General features: G+C 37.2%; 1 protein-coding gene across 2 annotated transcripts in view; it reads right to left on the reverse strand.

Moving 5' to 3' along the window:
• Positions 1–4,927: 4,927 nt before the first annotated feature.
• The window catches only part of COPS4 (COP9 signalosome subunit 4), a 43,013-nt gene continuing 23,913 nt past the window's right edge, over positions 4,928–24,027 (reverse strand). The window contains exons 7-10 of one of the 2 annotated variants that reach the window (XM_030313552.2): positions 20,166–20,336; positions 13,901–14,016; positions 11,960–12,044; positions 4,928–5,451 (exon numbers count right to left, since the gene is read on the reverse strand). In XM_030313552.2, coding sequence (XP_030169412.1) covers positions 5,318–5,451; positions 11,960–12,044; positions 13,901–14,016; positions 20,166–20,336 — 506 coding nt within the window. In that variant the 3' untranslated portion in view covers positions 4,928–5,317. The remainder of the gene's footprint in view (positions 5,452–11,959; positions 12,045–13,900; positions 14,017–20,165; positions 20,337–24,027) is intronic. The other variant, XM_030313553.1, reaches the window with a different exon arrangement.

A 24,027-nucleotide genomic window follows, 5' to 3' on the forward strand; every position in this document is an offset into this window, starting at 1 on the left:
TTAAGGGTCCATATCATCTTTTGTTCTGGTAGTTTGGTTTCTTCACAGGAGAGTTTGGTCCACAATAACTCGGTTCTCTTTCATCTAAGAACTTTGAGATAGAATGAAAGACTATGGATAGCTATTATAAGACACTTACAATACATTTAACTAATACTTTTTCTCCTTATCATGTTACCCAATAAGTATTATTAATGCTGACAAAGTAACAACACTCTATGTCCTGCTTCCCTGGACAGGGAACATGGACAGGGAACCTGATGGGTTCGTTGTGTTGATTTTCTTTCTCTTTTGAAAATGAAGTATCAGGACAAGTAACAAAAATTCAGTGATCAAATTCAGTATGACTATTTTGATTAAATATCGATGATAAATGTGTGAAGCAAGAATTTTTTTCACATTTATTACTCTCTATGTTCCACATGCAACATTTTGCCCTGATGAAAATCTCACTTTCCCAGTTTTCCTCCTACACTTGAATCCATTTCATTTGTTGGGGTAGGGGAAGGGGAGGCAAAACTACCGTACAGGTTTATTGTGAAATTTCAGAGAGATAAAATGTAAAGGCACCTACAGGTCACCTGTGTGGCTCAGTCGGTTAAGCGTCCAACTTTGGCTCAGGTCATGATCTCATGGTTTGTGAGTTCGAGCCCTGCATTGGGCTGTTAGCACAGATCCTGCTTCAGATCCTCTGCCCCCTTCTCTCTTTCTGCCCCAGCCCTGCTCATGCTCTCTCTCTCTCAAAAATAAATAAATATTTTTTAAAAATTAAAAAAATGTAAAGGCACCTGGACCTTAAGCTCAGCAAACTGGAGTGCTCTGCCCCTTCTTTTATTCACCTCATAGATTGTGGCGCTTTGCAAGGTTGTATCAGGGATCCGCTCCTTTTATAGCTCACATTCTTCCTAGTGTCATCTACTCCTAAGGCTTCAACTGCCTCCTATAAGTCAAGGAGGCCTGTATGTCCAATCTCCCCACCTTACTATTGGTGTTCTGAATGACTCTTCAGCTGCCTACTAACCAAGTCCATCTGGATGTCCCCTAGGCCTTCTCTCTACCCAGCATGTCAAACGATACCACCACTTACTCAAATGTTCAAGATCCAAACATCGATGATTCCTGAGTTGTCTGATCACACCCTTCTCCCTTATCCTCACATCTAATCAGACACTGGCTTCTGTCCCTTAAATTCCACTTGACACCCCCAATGGATGACCTATTTTATTTGTTGCTATATCCCTAGTGCCTAGAACAATGCCTGACACCTGTTAGATACCCACTCAAATCATTTATTGAATGAATCAATCTGACCTCTTCTCTTTATCTTCACTGCCATGAATGTAGTTCAAACCCTAATTATCTCTTTGGAAAATCAGGCACATAGCTCCTGAACTAGTCTACCTGCCTCTAGTAACTGCCGCTCCCATTACCATCTTTCCACTCCATCATATAAACTGCCTGCCACAAGTTAAACTATGAACATTCTGAAAAAAGACCCCAGATTTTCCCTGGTCCTTCATAATATAGCCTCAGTTTACCTCTTTAGCCTATCCTCCTGCCACTTCTTCACTCATATAATTCCCTATTTTCGCTACGTTCAACACACATACATTTCCAAATTTCAAATTCCACTGTTCATTGACATATATAGGAAAGCCATGGACTTTTGTATATTAACTTTGTATTCTACAACTTTACTATACTTGTTTTTTAGTTCCAGGAATTTTTTTTTTCTGATTCCTTGGGATTTTCTGTGTAAACAATCATGTTAACTGTGAACAAAGACCGTTTTTTCCTCCTTCCCAATCTGTATAAGTTTAATTTCTTTTTTTGGTCTTATTGCATTCTTAGGACTTTCAGTATGATGTTGAGTAGGAATGATGAGAGTAGACATCCTTGCCTTATTCCTGATCTTAGGGGGAAAGATACTGGTAATCTATTTTCTATTAAATATGATGTAGCCACAGGATTTTTTGTAGATTCTCAATTTTAGGAATAAATAATCTAGCAATCTATTTTCTCACCATTTTAAAAAAGGTTTATTTGTGCTCGCTTTGGCAGCACATATACTAAAAAATGTTTATTTTTGAGAGAGAGACAGAGAGACACAGAGCATGAGTGGGAGAGGGGCAGAGAGAGGGAGATACAGAATTCAAAGCAGGGTCTAGGCTCTGAGCTGTCAGCTCAGAGCCCGACCTGGGGCTCAAACTCATGAACTGTGAGATCATGACCTGAGCACCCGAGCCAAAACTAAGAGTCAGATGCTTAACCTACTGAGCCACCCAGGTGCCCAGTTTCTCATCATTAATATGATGTCAGTAATAGGTTTTTCTGTAAATGTTATCAAGTTGAGGAAGTTCTCTATCCCTAGTTGCCTGAGAGTTTTTATCATGAATAGGTGTTGGATTTTGTCAGATGCTTGTTGTTGTTTTTTTTTCTGTGCCTGTTGATACAATCATATGATTTTTCTTTAGCTTGTAGAGTCTCTTAGAATATCAAATATATATATATATATATATATTTAAAAATTTGACAGTAGTTGCCTTCCAGTTTGCAATATACATTTCAAGTAATCTAAGTTCATGTTTAAATAACACTGTACTGTTTCATGGGTAGTGCAGGAATCTTAGAATATTCCCAATTCCTGCCTCCCATCATTGTTGTCAATTATTTTACTTACCATACAGTATAAACATTCAAAAATGGTTACCATTGTTAGTTGGAACAAAGTTATCTATTAGACCAAGTAAAATTTTTTTTTAAAGATTTTATTTTACCTTCATCTATTTGTCCCCTGATGCTCTTCCTTTATCCAAGTATCATTTCCTTTGCTCTGAAGAACTTTTAGCGTTTCTTGTAAGGCAGGTGTCCTGGCAACAAATTTCTTTAGTTTTTCCTCAGAGAGTCTTTATTTTTCTTTCACTTTTAAAGGATAATTATGCTGGATTAATATCCTACATTGGTAAGTTTTTTCTTTCACCATCTTAAATATCTACAGTTTCTTGCTTGCATGGTTTCTGACAAGAAATCCAGTATAATTCTTATTCATGTTCCTTTACAAAAAAGGTTTTTCCCCCCCAGCATCTTTCAAGATTTTCTTGTCTTTGTTTTTTTGCAGTTTAAATATGATATGCTTAGGTGTAGATTTTTTTTGGTATTTATCCTGCTTGCTGTTCTCTAAGCTTCCTGGGTCCGTGGTTTGGTGTCCCCATCATTAATTTTGGAAAATTGTTAGCCAGTATTGTTTCAAATATTTCTTCTGTTCCTTTCTCCCTGGTATCCCCATTATACCTATGTTACCATTTATATAATTGTCCCATAGTTGTTGGATATTGTTTTTCTTTTTCTTTTTCTTTTTTTCCTATTTGCATTTCAGTTTGGGAAGTTTTTACCTACATATCTTTAAGCTCACTGGTCTTTCTTCAGGGTGTGTTCAGTCTGATGATTAGTCCATCAAAGGCATCTCCATTTCTGTTTTTTATTTCTAACATTTCCTTTTAATTCTTACAGTTTTCACCCCTCTACTTACATCACCCATTTCTCTACTTACATTGCCCGTTGCCTACTTTTCCCATTAAAAACCCTTAGCAAATTAATCATAGCTATTTTAAATTCTTGGTCTAATTAATTCAAACATCCCTGCCACACCTGTCTGATTCTGATGCTGGACTTATGTCTTCAAATTGTGTTTTTGTTTTTGTTTGTTTGCTTTTTCATTATGCTCCTTGCAGTTTTTTGGTTGAAAGTCAGACATAACATATCAGGTAATAGGAACTGAGGCAATTAGCCTTTTACTATAAGGTCTTATATTAATCTGAGTAGGAGCTGGGTTGCATTTAATGTTTGCTATACCTGTGTTAGAGACTTCTGTTTCCTCTATTTTCGTTTGTATTCTTCCCTATTGTATTGTTTACCTAAGACTTCTTTCTTAAAGAGTGTCCTGCAGCTCATGAATTCCACTATTATTACACTGGAGCCCCGTTTGATGGAACAGATTTGGGAAGCAATCTATAATCTTTGATTCGATCTCTGTTTTTTACTTCTCTGAGTCCCTGGGCTGTGACCTTCAGAAACCTCCCGCCACCTTCTCTTACATGACACAAGACTCAAGAGGGCTAGAACTGTATAACTGCACTTGCCCCATGTCAGACAAGGCTCTGGTAATGGTATTTTTCCTTAGAGGGCAGGTCTTTGTCATGGAAAATCATCCAGGTGTATTTCAAAATAGTTACTTTCCCCTCCCCTCCCCTGCCCTGCCTGAAAAACAAGGGGATCCCAATCATACTCCTGAGACTCTGATGGGGTTCCTGGGGATGAATCCTAGAAAGTGTAGGGGTTCTCCTAAGAGTGGGCCCTCAGGGGGCTTTAACCTTCCAGCTAGTTTACACTCAGCCTCCAGTAACTTGTCAGTTACCGTTTCACGGTTCATATCAGTTACTGCTCCAGAAGCTTCTGCTCCCAATAAGTTCTCTCAACTGCGATTCTACCTGCCTATCTTTCCATTTTGTGGTGGTCTGTCCCGTGACCTCAATTCTCCGGTGGAAATAAGAGAAGCCATTGATTTTCAGCCCGTTCAGCCTTTTTCTTACTGTGAAAATGGAGTCAGGCCCTCCAAGCTCTTCACATGTTGGAGCTGAAACTGTAACCTGCCCACAAATTTTTTTAAGAAGTCCTTTCCCCATTTTCCCTATAAAGCTAGCCTGCAATAATCCTGAGAGGCCTTCCCTGATCTCTCTGCTACCCAAAAAGCTCCTCCCCATGTGATCTAGTACTTGGTGCAATTGCAAGTATTACACATACCATCTATCGGCTCTGTGACTCTGAATGCCTGGAGAACAGGCATTACGGTCTGTCTTTGCATTTCTAGCATATGGTATAAATCGATGTCTGTTGAATTGAAAGGAAAAATGAACAAAACACCATTCACTAATTAGAAACAAAGTACTACTTTTATTTGGCTCACTTCTCCATTTATTAGAATTACCACATTTGGAGAGGCACAAAGCACTTAAGTTTTACATGACTACAAAGTTATCACAAATCCCAAACTTTTTAGCCACAGATATTTCACTTACTCTGTTTAAAGAAAAAGCTTTCAAAACATTTGAGTTAGCTTGATACATAGAGACCCTGAATATATGGTAACTACATATTTTTAAATGCTTGCACTTTCTGTTCTAATGTCTTCTTTAAATGGAATCCAGCATAAAAGGGATTGAAATACGTAAGGTCATGATGCAAATGCTTTGGACAGACAGTGAAATTAATCTGTACAACATTGAAAAAGATGTAGTGTGCACAGAAGTTTTGTAAGGATTCACTGAGCCATCTGGGCTTCCATGGCTTGTGCTGTCCATTCTGGTGCTGTCTGGCTAATTTTCTCCAAAAGGTTATTCACTTGGAAACAAAGTGACTGGATCTGTTTGTCCCACGTTGGCAGGGCTTCTCGTGCTAAACAAAAAAAGAAAAACGTACAGAGTTTACTCCATACATTACTCCATATATTCATATGGAATGTGAGTTAAAAGATAATTTATAGCAGTATTAATTTTAAAAGTTTCTTCTGAAAATCTTGGCTAATAAAGTTAAAGCTAATTAAGCAATAATTAAGGAAAGTACCCAAATTACTGGCACATGGTATAAAACAAAACCAAAACACATACACGTAGATACATATTATTATTCAGGAAAACAAAATAAAACCAACCAATCAAAGCACCTCAGTCACAAAAACCACCACAATAAAAGCCTCACTGAGCCATCTCATCACCAGTTTTTCTTGATTCACAAGACACTGCCACCTACTGGAGAGAGCAAATCTATTTATATAGTCAAAACTGTCTCTACTTGACTCTGAAGGACACATATTTTACTGATTAAACAAAAACCAAAAAAATTCATCATGAAAACACAAGGTTTTTCTCTATACCAGCAATATACAGTTAGAAATGATGAACTCAGGGGTGCCTGGGTAGCTCAGTTGGTTAAGCATCCGACTTCAGCTCAGGTCACGATCTCACGGTTCGTGAGTTCCAGCCCGAGTGAGGCTCTGCGCTGACAGAACTGGGAGCCTGCTTCAGATTCTGTCCCTCTCTCTGTGCCCCTTCCCTGCTCGTACTCTGTCTCTCTCTCAAAAAATAAATAAACAAAGAAAGAAAGAAATGATAAACTTGGGGAACATCAATTCAAAATAGCACCCGAATTTACAAAAGTAGGCACAGAATTAATGAAAAAAACTAAAATAAAAAAATTTTAATAAAGGACATAAAATAACTTTAGACACAAACCATGGTCCCAGATGGAAAGATGCAGTATCATAAAAATAACAGTCCTTCCCTATCAATATATACATTTTAAAAACTTACAAAGATAATCACCCTGATCTCTGTTTTGCTTTCTACACAGGATAAAGTTATTAACTACAGAAGAAATGTTGTTTGAGAACAGTCAAGAGAATTTTGCAAATTAAGAACAGTGGCAACATTGTAGGATATCTCTACAGTGGAATGTTATTCAGCCTTAAAAAGGAAAAAAGCAGTATGTTAAGTGAGAGAAGCCAAAAGCTCACTTAGTGTATGACTGCATTTACACGAAGTATCCAGAATAGGTAAATCCATAGAGATAAAATTCAGACTTCTGGCTGCCAGAGGCTGGGAGGAGAAATGAGGAGTAACTGCTTACTGGGCACAAGATTTCCTTTTGGGAAGATGAAAATGTTTTGGAACTAGGTAGAGTGGGTGGTTACAAAACACTGTGAACATACTAAGTGCCACTGAATTGTTCACTTTAAAATGGTTAATGTTATGTGAACTTCAATTCAACAAAAATACATTAGTAGAGGGGTAGGAGATGCTTTTCCAACAGTAAGATTTAGTCTAAATTTGTTTATTACCATATTGTTACAGATCAGTGGAAAGAAACTGATAACAGAAAGAGACCCAAACATACATGTGGAAGCTAATATATGTCAAAGATCAGAAAGTAAGTTTTACCTAATAAATAGCACTTGCAAATTAACAATACATCTTTAAAAAAAGACAAACTAGCCCATACCTTAAAATTATATACAAAAATGAACTATAGACAGATTAAATTTCTAAATATAAAACAGTAAATAAAAATATTAGAAGAAATTTTAGAAAAATATTAGTTTTACCCCAAGGTAAGTGAAACCTTTTAAATTAATACAGGAAACTAAAAAGCCATAAAATTAAAAAGTGACATATTTGGCTACATAAGAATTTTATTTTTTTTTATTAAAAAAATTTTTTTTTAATGTTTTTATTTATTTTTGAGACAGAGAGAGACAGAGCATGAGCAGGGGAGGGGCAGAGAGAGAGGGAGACACAGAATCCGAAGTAGACTCCAGGCTCTGAGCTGTCAGCACAGAGCCCGACGCGGGGCTTGAACCCACGGGCTGTGAGATCATGACCTGAGCTGAAGTCAGACGCCTAACCGACTGAGCCACCCAGGCGCCCCTGGCTGCATAAGAATTTTAAACTGTGTTTAGGGGCGCCTGGGTGGCGCAGTCGGTTAAGCGTCCGACTTCAGCCAGGTCACGATCTCGCGGTCCGTGAGTTCGAGCCCCGCGTCGGGCTCTGGGCTGATGGCTCAGAGCCTGGAGCCTGTTTCCGATTCTGTGTCTCCCTCTCTCTCTGCCCCTCCCCCGTTCATGCTCTGTCTCTCTCTGTCCCAAAAATAAATAAAAACGTTGAAAAAAAAAAAAATTAAAAAAAAAAAGAATTTTAAACTGTGTTTATGGTATGCATTGCCTTACTTCAAAAACATGACTGACAGAATGGTAAAAAATATTTGTACACATTAACAAAAAAGAGTTTAAATTATCATTAAACCAAAAGCTATAGCAAATTGATGCTGAGAGATCTGAAGGAGAGGTGTGAGGCCAGGAAAGAAACAGACCAGAACTAACATCAACTCCACAGAAGAGGAAATGCTAATGGCCGTAATACATGGAAAGATATTAAACTTCCTCAGTACCAAGGAAATGCACATTAAAACAATAATGTAGTATTTCCCCCCACAATTAGCAAAAGATAAAAAGAGGAACAATATATAGCTGTTGAACATTCATTTCCTCATATTGGTGAAAGTGCAAATGGCTACACTTTTCTGGAAAGCAAACTGGCAGTACCCATTAAGGATCAAAATACTTCTGTCCTTTGATGGAATGTTATCACTTTTGAGACCTTGCTCTATAGAAGTAAGTGTACCATATATAAAGATATGCACAAGGAAACCACTTGAATGTTCATCAATAGGTGAACAGTTGAACTCCATGAAATTCTACATAGCTATTAAAACAAATAAATTAGATTTATGTCTACTGACTTGAAAATATGTGCATGATTATTTCAAAAAGTCTGTAGAACACTGTGTGCTTAAAATTATTTTTAAGTTAAAAAAAACTATGTTTTTCACATATCTATATGAGCATGTAGAAGCTTTAGATTAGTACTAGTTATGCAAGGGGGAGGAAAGATATGATGAACTCTTATTTTTGTTTATAGTTGCAACACTTGTTATTATGAGCATATTTTTCATGGCAATTCTTTAAATCTAAGAAAACTGGAAAGAATATTACTCTATCAAGCTGTCCTTTCACTTGGTGACACGTCTGCTAAACTATTCATTATGTACTGTTTGTTTTTCCAATACTTATTTATTTCCCACTAAGAATGTGTGGGGCACTGGAACACATGTTCCATATATGATGAGAACAAAAGAGACTTAATATCTACCAGGAGGAAGCTTAGCTGGGAAGCAAAAACAGACATTTAGACAAATGGTTACAGAAATAAAAATAACTGATTAATGCTAGGAAGAAATTCAGAGTGACCAAAGAATATAGAACTATAAGCCATAACTAACCTGGGGAGTCAGGAAAATCATTACCAATTAACGTTGCTCAAACTAAGACAAGGGAACAAAAATAGCTGAGAGGATGCTGGTGGAGAGAAGTGGGTATTTCAGAATGTCTGATGTGGGAAGGAATTTACAGTGCTAGAAAGAAACAAAAAGACCTATGTGGTTGGATTAGAAACAGAAAGTTATAAAGATCAGGCAGCACCTGTTGACTTCACAGAACTTTGTTCTATAAGCCATGGGGAAGCCATTCATTACAGTGTCAAAGAAGAGAGTAACATGACCTAACAATTTGTTTTTTATATTTGTTTTGTTTGTTTGCATTAAAAAAAAATAAAGATCACAATCATTCTGGCTATACTACAGCAACTGGACTAGAAAGGAGCAATTGTAGATGTGAGGGAAAAAGCCCAGAAGGTGGGAGAGGCTTCACAATAGGCTAGTGACAGTAAGAAATGAAGACAAGTATGTGGATTCCAGATACACGCAGGAGGTAAAACTGAAAGGATTCTGGGCAGTGAAGAAGAGGGGTCAAGGATAAGAAATGCTGGAGAGAGTGAATAATGTAGCTTTTGGCTGGCTGGTTGGTTGGCTGGCAGGTTGTGGGATGGAGGCAGGAAGGAGACATGGTGAATTCAGTTTTGGATATGTCCATTCTGAGATGTCCAACAATCAGTCAGGTGGAAAATACCTAGCACGCAATCAGCACCACTAGGTCTAGGACTCAGAAGAGAAATTTACACTAGAAAGGCAAATCTGAGCATTGTCTGCACAAAGATAGCAACTGAATCAATGGGAACAGATGAGATTACCAAGGAAATTTAGTAGAGTGAGGAGGAAAAGGCCTTGGGAATAAGCCCTAAGCAACTCCAATATTTACACTTAAAGGCACTACAGAATCTACGAAGAGGACTGGAAGAATACCTGGAGGAGGAGGGAAAGCAGGAGAAGGGGGTAAAGGAGACGACAAAAGCCATGATGGCACAGGGTGGTGGGGACAGTTCAAAAAGGAGTAAAGGATCAATGCTATTCGATAATGTTAAAAAATTAAAATGAGGTCTGAAAGATAAAAGTCTTTCTGTTAAAATGGGAGAGACCCAAGTAAGTTTAAGTATTAAAAAAAATTTTTTTTTAAGTTATTTACGTTTTGAGAGAGAGAGAGAGAGAGAGAGAGAGAGAGAGAGAGAGAGAGAGAGAGAGACACGCAGGGGCGAGGCAGAGAGGAGAGACAGAATCCCAAGCAGCTTCTGCATCACCAGCGCAGAGCCCAACGTGGGGCTTGAACTAATGAACTGCAAGATCATGACCTGAGCTGCGATCAGTCGGATACTTAGAACTGACTGAGCTACCAGGTGCACAGCCAAGTATGTTTAAATACTGATGGAAAGAAGCCAACAGAGCAAGCAAGGGTGAAAACTGACAAAACAATGGCTAATTTTAGGTTCCTAAAAACCTGTTTTTGAGGGATAGGGGCAACAGTCAAAGAAGGGAGCCAAAGCACAAGGAGAAGAACTGGAAAGGAAGACAGAACACACTTCCAGCAAAAGACAAAGGAGGAAAAGGTAGAACTAGATGATATTTAAAATTCAGAAGGTTTTTTTTTTGATGTCTACTTATTTTTGAGAGAGAGACAGAGTGTAAACAGGGGAGAGGCAGAGAGAGAGAGGGACACACAGAATCCGAAGCAGGCTCCAGGCTCTGAGCTGTAAGCATGGAGCTTGTCGCAGGGCTCAAACTCACACACCCGAAGATTGTGACCTGAGCTGAAGTCAGACATTTAACCGACTGACTCACCCAGGTGCCTGTAAAATTCGGAAGTTTTATAAATCAGATAAAGAAGTTAATTTAATTTCACCCTGACAGATTTTTTTTTTCTGTGAAATATGAAACAAGGTTTGGTGCTGAGAATGAAGGAGAAAAGTCAGAGATTTAAAAAAAATGAAATCTGAGGGGCGCCTGGGTGGCTCAGTCGGTTGGACGTCTGACTTCGGCTCAGGCCATGATCTCGCGGTCCGTGAGTTCGAGCCCCGCGTCGGGCTCTGTGCTGACAGCTCAGAGCCTGAAGCCTGTTTCGGATTCTGTGTCTCCCTCTCTCTCTGACCTTCCCCCGTTCATGCTCTGTCTCTCTCTGTCTCAAAAATGAATAAATGTTAAAAAAAAAAAATTTTTTTAAAAAAAAGAAAAATGAAATCTGAAATCCCCTTGCAGAGTAGAAAAGAAGAGTAGCCTAGAGAAATGTATCAAGAATCCCAGGTACTGCTGAGAACCCAAGACCTTGACTTTGCAGTGGTACCAATCTCCAGCAATGTTAGTTAGCTACTCACGTACTGGAATGAAAAAGATGGAGAATGGGTTCATCCCAGCTGAAGTTTTGCTGGACAGCCAGAACAAAAAGTTAACAGGCAAGTGATCTAGGGCACTTGCGAAACAGTAACTAGAATAATGAATCATGGAATCCATGGATAGGAAAGAGTAGTAAAGACAAAAAAGGGCTGAGCTGACTGGAAAAAAGTAAAAGTTAATGGACTGGAGGCTCAAAGGTAGTCAAGGAAGAGCTAAAGTGGAAGTAACTGACACAGACTGCTAGAAAGACAGGAAAAACGTTGTGAGAATGGGGCATTTCAAATTGAAACTTTACAGGTAGAACAGTTCCAGTTATAGGAAGGTCCAGGGTGTAAAGAGGTAGGAATAGGGGCTGAGGAGGTAATACACAATGAGAGAGTCAAGAGATCAACTTATCTGTCTGCCTCTACTAGTTTAATGAGCTGCTGAAGAGGAAATCAACTGGCATTCCCACATGCCTGATACATGGTATGTGGTTACTCTATGTTTGATGGGTAAATGAAAAAACTGGTAAGACGATTCCATCTTCCAATTTTTCTTCAGCATAAAAAATGCTGTATTAAATAGATTCTTAAATATAAGCTCATAAAAATTATTCTAAATTATTTCTTTGGAAAATGAGCTCATTCTAGTAGTAATATGCTGGGTTAAAGGAAATTGTTCAACGTGTCTTAATCACAAATATACAACTGTTTACTGCCAATTCATTATGACAGAAATAAGCAAAACTTACTTTCAAAATGAACTATTCCATCAATCTGATCAATAAATCCATTCATACGTCCTTCTGTTATCATTTGTGATGCTATCTTTTCTGCCTGTAAAAGAAAATCCAAAAAAAATTCTCACAAACTTTAATTATCATATCCAACAGTTAGTTACTCACGTATAGAAGAACTGAAATCTCTTGGTTTAGCTACCCACACGCTTTTCGTATGCGTTCATCTGCTGTCCATTACAACAGTGAATCTAGTAAAGCTGCCTATTTTATTCCCCAATTCTCCCTGGGTATAATCGATTATTTTAAGTTAACTGGGATGTTTTTCTTGTTGTCAGATTTTGGACGAGAATCTAGTGATCTTAACAACTTTTTCCTCTGCTTAAAATCAAACTAACAATTTTTCTTCTTACTGAGATGCATACACAGGAACACCCAAAGTAGTTTTTCCTTTTACTTCATCTAAATTTTCACAGTGTTTATCACCTAAAAAATTCTTTAAGAAAGTGGGGTGCCTGGGTGACTCAGTCGGTTAAGTGTCCAACTTCGGCTCAGGTCATGATCTCAGTTTGTGAGTTCAAGCCCCGCATCGGGCTCTGTGCTGACACCTCAGAGTCTGGAGCTTGCTTCGGATTCTGGGTCTCCCTCTGTCTCTGCCACTCCCCCACTCACACTCTGTCTCTCTCTCAAAAATAAACAAACATTTAAAAAATAATAATAATAATAAATTCTTTAAGAAAGTAATTATTTTTGAAGAAAAAATTATAAGGAGGAATGATCTTCAAATTTGAGATTTGAGATTAAGGGGCGCCCGGCTGGCTCAGTAGGCAGAGCATGCGACTCTTGATCTTGTAGTTAAGAGTTCAAGCCCCACACTGGGTGTAGAGCGGTTACTTAAAAAAATAAAAGCAATCATTCATTAAAAAATTATAAATAAATAGCAATTAAAAGAGGATTTAAAAGACAATTAAAGGGAACCAAAAGTTCTTCTACCTAGTTCCTAAAGACACGTTTCATATTTATTATATGTAAGAAAACTGGCTTATGACTTAGTCATTTTAGTAATTCTGACCATCTTCATGATTCATCCTAAACAGACTGTGACTAGCATTTATTGTTAAATATATATTCACTTCCCTAAGTGTCAGCCTAAGAAAAAGTATCTTTTAATGGTAACTTAAGCTTTGGTTCCCAAATTGTTCCACTTCTTGTACTGTGTATTAAATATGCACAAGTAAAGGAACCATGTTAGGAATTCTAAATCAAAATTTCTCAACAGATAAAAGGGGATGTAATCATTACTACATGACTGTAAGGTATGCAAGTTAGGTAAATGTAAGGTTGATTGCTTGTTTTTACTCATATTTAAAATTAAGAGAATGTTTTGTAAATGATACCTGAAATACCCTCTACGTACTATTGGTACTTTGTTGGTATTTGTACACAGCCAATCAAACTCTTATCGTGACTAAAAATGAAATTAATTTCCTAGTAACTCAGTCAAATTAAGATAAATCAAGCAGAAAAGTTACAAGAGAATAGCCTGGAGAATTACCACAGTCATTCTTTCAAAGAGATGAAATATTTAACCTGTGAGTCAATCCAGAGCAGAAAACAGTAAGGCATGTATCAAAATCTTAAGTTTGTCAGAAATCAGAAACTACAATGAACTGGATTTAAACAGACACCACTCGAAATGGGTATCACAACCCAAAACCCCTTTAAGATTTTCATTCTGGTTCACTTTACATAAAATACAGTTTAAAAGAAGCAAAAAACAAAGACAATTCCATTACAGTACTATTGTAACATTCAAATAATTTATTTCCATTTTCCTGAGGTTTTTATGTGTATTTTTATTGCAGTTGCCAATACTTATCAATTACATATTTTCTTACTACAGCAATAGTTTAGTCTCTTAACTTCTTTTTTTATATATTAGAAACAAGAAAATACCTTAGCTGCAGGAATCTCTAAAAGAGCTCCAAGTTCTTCAAAGGTAATATTATTATATAATTTGCTTGCAGACAACAAATTGTGTTCAATAACAGCTCTGTCCAAGATGCTAGAACCTTAAATAAATATAAATTAGACAGTTTTAAGTGAGACTTGTCTTACGCTTTTAAAATACTCATCCTTTTTTTCTAAAAACTTCTAGGCACATAACAACCCATAATCATTGTCTTTATTCCTCTTACGAAATTTTAAAAGTAAGGAAAATGCCTTATTTAGTAGAGTTTAAATAGTATACAATTAAATACAAATAACATATTTAGAAAATGAGTGACTAGCAAATAGTTACTAACCGGCTGAATGGATTTAACCCTTAAGGTTTGAAGTTTTACTTCCTTATGGTAGCTGTCAGATTGATTAACTTTACTTTTCTTGGTAGGAGCACAAACTTTTGTTAGCAAGAAGTGGCAAAACCCCCATGTAACCTGTTCTATAAGCTTGATAAAGTCAGTGCATGTACAGCTCAGTAGAAATACCTGTTTTCTTTTGGGCACTCCGTAAGTCCCTTACCATGATGCAAAGATGAGAAATGTCTGGAAGGTAGGGCCAGCTAACCATGAGAGATCAGCCATAGCACCCTCCCTTAAGTGAAGTAATATAAGGCCTGATGAAGTACTGGACACAAGGCCCCATTCTGAAGGTGCCTGACTTGCTAGGCTCACCCAATTCTTTCTTTTCTTTCCAGTTTTATGGAGATATAACTGACATATAATATTGTTGTTTTTTTAATTACAAGGATTTTTTTCAAATTTTTAAAAAAATTCCAGTTAGTTAACATACAGCGTAACATTAGTTTCAGGTGTAGAATCCAGTAATTCCTCATTTCCATACACTACCCTGTGTGCAACACAACAAGTGCACTCCTTAATCCCCACCACCATTTAACCAATCCCCCACCCCGCCCACTTCCCCTGCAGTAACCCTCAGTTTGTTCTCTATAGTTAAGAGTCTGTTTTTCTAGTTTGCCTCTCTCCCCCCATGTTCATCTGTTTTGTTTCTCAAATTCCAAATGAATGAAGTCATATGGCATTTGTCTTTCTCTGACTTATTTTACTTAGGATAATATTCTCTAACTCCATCCACGTCATGGTAAATGGCAAGATTTCACTCCGGTGGATGAGTAATACACACACACACACACACACACACACACACACACACAACATCTGTATCCATTCGTCAGTCGATGAACATTTTGGCTCTTTCCATACTTTGGCTATGGTTGACAGTGCTGCCATAAACATCAGTGGACACGTATTCCTTTTGAATCAGTAGTTTTATATTCTTTTTTTTTTTTTTTTTTTTTTAACGTTTACTTATTTTTGAGACAGGGAGAGACAGCATGAACGGGGGAGGGTCAGAGAGAGAGGGAGACACAGAATCCAAAACAGGCTCCAGGCTCTGAGCTGTCAGCACAGAGCCCGACACGGGGCTCGAACTCACGGACCTCAAGATCATGACCTGAGCTGAAGTCGGATGCTTAACCGACTGAGCCACCCAGGCGCCCCAGTAGTTTTATATTCTTTGGGTAAATACCGAGTAGTGCAATTGCTGGGTTGTAGGGTAGTGCTATTTTTAACTTTCTGAGGAACTTCCATACTGTTTTCCAGAGCAGCTGCACCAGTTTGCATTCTTACCAGCAGTGCAAGAGGGTTCCCCTTTCTCCGCATTCTCATCAACATCTGTTGTTCTTGTGTTGTTAATTTTAGTCATTCTGACAGATATGAGGTGATATCTCATTGTGGTTTTAATTTGTATTCCCCTGATGATGAGTAATGTTGAGCATCTTTTCATGTGCTTTTCATAGTTTTCAAACTTTTCATAGTTTTCTGTATGTCTTCTTTGGAAAAATGTCTCTTCATGTCTCCTGCCCATTTTTTTACTGAATTATTTGTTTTTTGGGTATTGAATTTTGTTAAGTTCTTTATATATTTTGGATACTAACCCTTTATCAGATGTGACCTGTATTAGTTTAAGGTATACAACATAATGATTTGATATATGTACACACTGTGAAATGATTATCACCATAAGTTCATATAGCATCCATCACCTCAAACAATTTTTTTCTTGTGGTGAGAACTTTTAAGATCTACTCTCTTAGCAACTTTCAAATATAAAGACCTAAATAAATGGGAAAATAGAAAGACCTAATACTGTTAAGATGGCAACAGTCCCCAGGTTTGTCTATGGAGTCAGTGGAATCCCTATCAAAATTCCAGCTGGCTTCTTTGCAGAAACTGACAAACTGATTTTAATTTAAAAAAACTTTTTTTTAAGTTTATTTATTTATTTTGAGAGTCGGGGAGGGACAGAGAGAGACGGAGAAAGACAATCCCAAGCAGGCTCTGTGCTGATGTGGGGCTTGTGAGATCAGTTTGTGAGATCTTCACAGTTTATGAGCTCATGACCTGAACCAAAATCAAGAGTTAGACGCTGAACCAACTAGGCCAACCAGACGCCCCCCCCCCCCCCCCGCCAATTTTGTTAAGTAGGCTCCATGCTCAGCATGGAGCCCAACATGGGGCTTGAACTCAAGACCTTGAGATCAAGACCTGAGCTGAGATCGAGTCAGGCACTTAACCGACTGAGCCACCCAGGTGTCCTGACAACTGATTTTAGAATTCAAAGAGAATTCTAAACTGATTTTAGAATTCAAAGAGAAGCCAAAACAATATCGGAAAAAAAGAAACCAAAAAACAAAAAAAAAACAAAAAAACTTGCACATCCTGATTTCAAAACTTACTACAGAGCAACCAAAGGGCACATGGGTGGCTCAGTTGATTGAGCATCTGACTCTTGATTCTGGCTCAGGTCATGCATGATCTGATGGTTCGTGGCTTTGAGCCCTGTGTCAGGCTCTGTGCTGATGGTACAGAGCCAGCTTGGGATTCTCTCTCTCCCTTTCTTTGCCTTTCCCCCACTCGTGCTCTCTCCTCCTCTCTCAAAATAAATGAATAATTAAAAAAAAAAAAAAAGAGCAACCAAGATAGTGTGGTACTGGCATAAAGATAGGCATATAGAATAAAGGAAAAGAACTGAAATTCCAAAAATAAACTCTCACATTTATGGTCAACTGATTGCCAACAAGGATGCCAAAATAATTCAATGGGAAACTTCTAGTCTTTTCAACAAATGGTGCTGGGACAACTGGATACCTACATGGAAAGAGTAAAAATTGGACCCCTATCTTACACCATATGTAAAAATGAACTCAAATGAATGTAAGAGCTACAACTATAAAACTTACAGAAAAAAACACGGCAAATCTTCACGACCTTGGATTAGGCAATGGTTTCCTAGATAGGATACTGAAAGCACAGCAAAAACAACAACAAAAAAAAAACCCAGATAAACTGGACTTCATCAAAATTAAAAACTTTAATGTTTCAAAGGACACCATCAAAAAAGTGAAGAAACAACACACAGAATGGAAGAAAATATTGGCAAATCATCTGATAATGATCAGGTCTAGAATATATAAAGAATTCCTACAATTCAGTAATAAAAGGACAAATAACTCAATTTAAAAACTGAAAAGGATCTGAGTAGACTTTTCTCTAAAGATATAAAAATAGCCAATAAATACACAAAAAAACTCTTCAACATCATTAAACCTAAGGGAAATGCAAATCAAAATGACAAGATACCACTTCATACACACTAGGATGCCTAAATCAAAAAGACAGATAATAAATGTGGGCCAAAATAAGGAGAAATTAGAACCCTCACACACAGCTGGCAGGAATATAAAAAGGAACAGCTATTTTGAAAGCAGTCTGGCAACTTTTCAAAAGACTAAACACAGAGTTATCATACGACCCAGTCATTCCACTCCTAGGTGTATAACCAGAAGAATTAAAAACCTGTGTCCATACAAAAATTTGTACATGAATGTTCATAGCACCATTATTAATAGCCCCAAAGTAAAAATAACCTAAATTTCCAGCAACTAATGAAGAAATAAAATGTGGTATATCATATAATAGAATACTATTTGGCAATAAAAAGGAATAAAGTACTGATAAATGCTACAACATGGATAAACACTTTGCCAAGTGAAAAGTCAATCACAAAAGGCTACATATTGTGTGATTCCATTTACATAAAATGCCCAACACAGGCAAATCTATTGAGCAGAAAGGAGATTAGTAGTAATGTTATACAACTCCAGGAATATACCAAAAAACAATTAATTGTAATGAAAAAAAAAAATACGTCTCAAGATTGCTAATGTATGGTTGTAATGCCAGTAGACAAAAATGTCCATGGGTGCTTGGGTGGCTCAGTCAGTTAAGTGTCCGACTTCAGCTCAGGTCATGATTTCACAGTTTGGGAGTTCAAGCCCCACATCGGGCTCTGTGCTGACAGCCTGGAGCCTGGAGCCTGCTTCAGATTCTGTGTCTCCCTCTCTCTCTCTCTCTCTCTCTCTGCCCCTCCCCCACTCATACACTGTCTCTCTCTCTCTCAAAAATAAACATTAAACAAAAATATTAAACAAAAATGCCCAAAAGAAATAAATAAGGAAAGCAATAAGGTCTAAAATAAGGAAAGCAATAAGGTCTAAAATGGAAGAAGATAACAAAACACCTGTCCTCTCTATATAGTCCCACATGAGAAATCTGAGAATCATTTGCATCCTCAGAGGTCCTAGTGAGTCTCTTTCTTTTTAGGAAAGAATTATGTGATTACATTCTTTTCACATTTTTTTTTCATGGCCAGAAACTCAAAGTCAAATCTGAGGCTTGACTATATCAATTCTGGAAACTTTTTCTTTTTATCTATCTTTTATCTAGTTTGTCAGACACCTTCTTGCAAAAAGAATTTAAAGCTGCTCAGAAGAATATACAGAAGATAAGAGAATTTAAAAGTAGCAACAATCAACATACATACACACACACTATTTACAGTTGGGTTACAAATTTAACAAGTTTTCTAGCAGCCAAGATAAAAAAAAAAAACAGTTTATAGTTTGTTTAATAAGATAAAAACTAACTGTTCAGGAGAATCACAACTAACTCTAAGATTGTGAAGGAATTTTTCCTGAGGATCTGCGTAACAAATATCCTATAGAAAAAAAAAAAAAAAACAACTCCTTTAGAAAGAAAGATGAAGATCAACTAGTTTGCTTCTTGATTTTTTTATTTTTATTTTTTTCATGTTTATTTACTTTTAAGAGAGAGAAGGACAGAGAGTGAGTGGGGAAGGGGCAGAGAGAGGGAGACAGAGGATCCCAAGCAGGCTCCACACTGTCGCACAGAGCCTGATGTGGGGCTCGACCTCACAAACTGTGTGATCACGACCTGAGCCAAAACTAAGAGTCAGATGCTTAACCAACTGAGCCACCCAGGCCCCCCTCAATTAGTTTGCTTCTTAAAGTACAAATTAAATGAAAGAAATTCCACAGGAAGTCACTATAATCCCTTCAGCGGTCTGGTTTAACTCCAGCCAGTAAGACTGAGTGAAGTGAATACCTTTTAGCAAACCACTGCATAAATGACTCTTTATAGATAAATTCTCTTTGGTATAGGATGACACTGAATCCAAGGAAGTGAGTCTAACAGATCTGTATGTTTATTTATCTTGACCTTTTTCATGTTTCTGATGGTCTATGTGTTTACTTTTATTATTATTATGTTACTGTTATAAGCTTCTTTAAAACCTCTGTAGACAAATGTACACAAAGTAACTGATGCTATAAGCAGACAACTTATTAAAAACTTCTTTTCTGGAAAAGGTAGCCTGACTTAAGCAAATACATCCTTGAACTAGGAAACACGACACCAAGTTCTATTCTTATAGGCAAAACGTTCACCCTGATTAACCTTAGGCAAGTTACTGTGCCAAATTTTGCTCTATCTAAAATAGGACTGGATAATTATACTCTGTTACAAACTGATGCTTAAGATTAATTAAGGTACTTATCGAAGGGTTTGAGTTTTTAAAAAACCAGGTCTATAATTCTGCCCTTACAGTTTCCAAAAATGCATTATTCTACAATATGTTTTCCAATAGGGCTACTTTTATAATTCAAACCCATATTTGTATATTATACTCATCTTCAGTCAATGTAATATTCCTTTTTTGGTCATCAAATGTTGGATAAAAATATTATAGAAAGATATCAAGATGCTTCAAATTTAACACACTTTTCACTAGAGTGTACCTAAATATTTGCTCCCACATATTTATAAGACATGATCATTACCATCAGCTGTAGTTGCTTTTTGGTGAGGCATCAGCATGGCAGCAAATTCTTGAAGCTGATTTCCTCTGATGATTCTGTCTAGGTACATTTTCTCTAGGATCCCATAAGCAGCAAGTTGCTGGCATCTTTCATCCTTAAAAAGGGTAGCTAGCATCCGAGAACGCTGCTGTCCTAAGGGAAACAAATGAGCATCAAATACTCTCACAATCTATTTCCCCAATAAAAAACTATGTTATGACTTCATTCTTGCCTACTAAAATATACAGCCAATTCTCGGAATTTGTGGCAGTTATGTTCTACAAAGTTGTTGCCAATTCCTACTTCTAGGGGAAATACAGGATTAGGCTCCTATGAGCCTCTGGACACACTGTTTTTGTCAACTGATCAATATGTAACCTTGCTTTATGTTACTCTGTTAAAGGTACTTTATTTAATATATATTGTCGGTTATATGTAATATAGATTGTCAATTCATCATTGTTCATGATGATACATAAGGAGGGAGTGTCATGATGGCCTACAACGGAAGAAAGCAAATATAACAAACAGCTAAGAAAATTTAGGAAAAAAAAGTCATGAAGGGGGAATAGCCCTGCCAGATAATAAAACAATAATCAATAAAATAAAATCAATAATACTATGATAATGCCAGTAGCATAGTACTAGTATATCCATAAATAGGCTAATTAACGGAACAGAATACTAGATTTAGAAATCTGTAATGTGCTAAATCAATAGGGGAAAAAAGATTACTTAATAAAAGATACTAGGTCAAATAGCCATTTAGACAAAAAAAAAAGGGTAATTCCCTATCTCATTCCCTACACCAAAATAAATCCAAACGGATTAAGACTTGCAGGTAAATTGAAGTGAGAAATAGGCAACATTAATCTAAATTAGTGATTAATCTGGGGCAGGGGGTGGGGGGGGTGGCGGTTGGAGATAGTGCCTAGAAGGAAGCATCAAAGTAAAATATGAAGCCTAAAGCAGCAATTGTCAAAGGGGGTCTCCAAGACCCTTCAAGGGATCAGTCGGTGAGCCAATGCTATTTTATAATAGTATAAAAACATCCTTTACGTTTTTCATTGTGTTGGCACTTACATTGCTGGTGCGAAAGCAATGGCGGCTAAAACAGCTGGCACCACCGCACAAATCAAGGCTGTGGCACTGGCAATGAACTGTATTGTGCCACACATTCAACAGTCAAAACAAAAGAAGCTTGCAGCAGAAAGGAGTTATTTTTATTAAGTACCGACATGAGAACACATCTTTTTAATATTCTGTGCAACAAAATGGGAAATGCATGTAAAGCACTTCTGCTGCAAACCGAACAATGGTTGTCCCAAGGAAACCCTGCAAGCTGAACACCATTTACGTAAGACAATGACTAACAGACAAAATGATGGGTTTTCAGACTTGGGTATTTGGTAGATATTTTTAAAAAAATGAACAAAGCAAGCCTATCAAGTCCAACCAACAGTATTTGTTGTCGCTGATAAAATTAGAATTTTTAAGAAACAATCAGAATTTAAAATTTTTTTTTTTTTTCAAATTTTATTTTTTTTTGGGACAGAGAGAGACAGAGCATGAACGGGGGAGGGGCAGAGAGAGAGGGAGACACAGAATCTGAAACAGGCTCCAGGCTCTGAGCCATCAGCCCAGAGCCCGACGCGGGGCTCGAACTCACGGACCGCGAGATCGTGACCTGGCTGAAGTCGGACGCCCAACCGACTGCGCCACCCAGGCGCCCCAGAAACAATCAGAATTTTAGAGAACTTCTATCTGCCACCATGAGCTTGACAGCTTTCCAATAGTTAAAGGTTCTTCTGATAAGATCAGGTGTAATATATTCAAATGTAATTTTTATATGTTGTATAATAAAGTATGTCAATATTTCGATTGCATAACTCAGTGAATCAATAGTATCCAAACAACCAAACATAATGATACAAAATGGAGTAAAGGATCCATTCAAGCGCAAGACAGACCAAGACTTTAACATTAACAAGGTGCAAAAAGTTCATTGATACGGTTTCAGATGCCACACTGCCACTAACCTATAAGAAACTATACCACTGGTCAAGTTAAGTGTAGCATGAAAGAATATCACAATTATCTGAAAAAGTCATCAACATGCCTCCTTTTTCCAATTACACACTGTGAGCTGGATTGTCTTCATATACTTCCTTTAAAACAACATATCAGGGGGCGCCTGGGTGGCGCAGTCGGTTAAGCGTCCGACTTCAGCCAGGTCACGATCTCACGGTCTGTGAGTTCGAGCCCCGCGTCAGGCTCTGGGCTGATGGCTCGGAGCCTGAAGCCTGTTTCTGATTCTGTGTCTCCCTCTCTCTCTGCCCCTCCCCCGTTCATGCTCTGTCTCTGTCTGTCCCAAAAATAAATAAAAACGTTGAAAAAAAAAATAAAATAAAAAAAAATAAAACAACATATCAAAGCAGGCTGAATACAGAAGTACTTTTAAGAATTCAGCTTAAAAAAAAATTCAGTTTTTGTCTGTTAAGATAGACATTGATAGGATTTGAATTTTTTTTTTTTCAATGTTTATTTATTTTTGGGACAGAGAGAGACAGAGCATGAACGGGGGAGGGGCAGAGTGAGAGGGAGACACAGAATCGGAAACAGGCTCCAGGCTCCGAGCCATCAGCCCGGAGCCTGACGCGGGGCTCGAACTCACGGACCGCGAGATCGTGACCTGGCTGAAGTCGGACGCTTAACCGACTGCGCCACCCAGGCGCCCCGATAGGATTTGAAAAGATGTAAAAACAACTTCATTCTCTTAACTTTTTTTACTTTAGAAAATATAGTTATTTGATAAAAATGTCACTTTTTATTTATATGTAATGGACTTATGATTGCTACTTTTAAATGAATTATTATTTTTTAAATTTATTATCTCAATTGCTAATATAGTATCAATAGATATAACCTACATAAGCAAAGGAAAGGGTTCTCAATTTTTCAGTGTAAAGGAGTTCTGAGACCAGAATCTGAGGATGTGGGAAACTAAGGTACTGAAAGAAAACATGTGGGAATTTAAAATACCTAATTTCAGAATAGGAAAGACCTTTCTAAGCAAGTAAACAAAACCCAAAGTCCATAAAAAAAAGAGATTAATATATTTAACCGTATAAAAGTAAAGAGTTTCTGCATGGCAAAAATTTCATAGACAAAACCAAAAATGAGACAACAAATTGGGAAAAAAAATTGTTAAATTTCTTATATACATGAGGCGCTTTCATAAGTCACCAAGATAAAAACTCAAAGCCTGGCTAATAAACATAAACAGATAATTCATTCAAAAAAATACAGGTTTTTCAATAATGATTTTTCTTAACATATGAAAAGATGCTCAAGAGCATTCCTAGTAAATGAAATGCAAATTAAAACTGGAGTGAAATACTACCTTTTCATCCATTAGCAAAGATGAAAACATTTGGTAATACAGGTGTGAGAAATCAGGTCTGCATGGACACTGTTGCCTGGAAGGTAACACTAAAGGGCAGTATATAATTTCTATCCAAAGTTTAAAGGTATATACCCTGGGACTCAAGAATTTAACCTATATATATATTCATATATGTGCACAATCACTATAGCACTGTTTGTAACTGACTAAATAAATTATGATAAAGCCAAACAATAGAAGATCAAAAAGAATGAGAGATATGTATTGACATATAAAGATCACTGATATATACATACAGGAAAAAAACAGGTGGTGAAAGTGAGTATATCATGCTACCGTTTATATAAAAAAAAGGTGGGGGGGGACACAGACACTTTTACATTGAAGGAAATACAAGTAATTGGTAAAAGCTCGTTAGAACTGGAAGCAGTACCACAT

The sequence above is a fragment of the Lynx canadensis genome, chromosome B1, assembly GCF_007474595.2.
Source record: "Lynx canadensis isolate LIC74 chromosome B1, mLynCan4.pri.v2, whole genome shotgun sequence".
NCBI lineage: Eukaryota > Metazoa > Chordata > Mammalia > Carnivora > Felidae > Lynx > Lynx canadensis.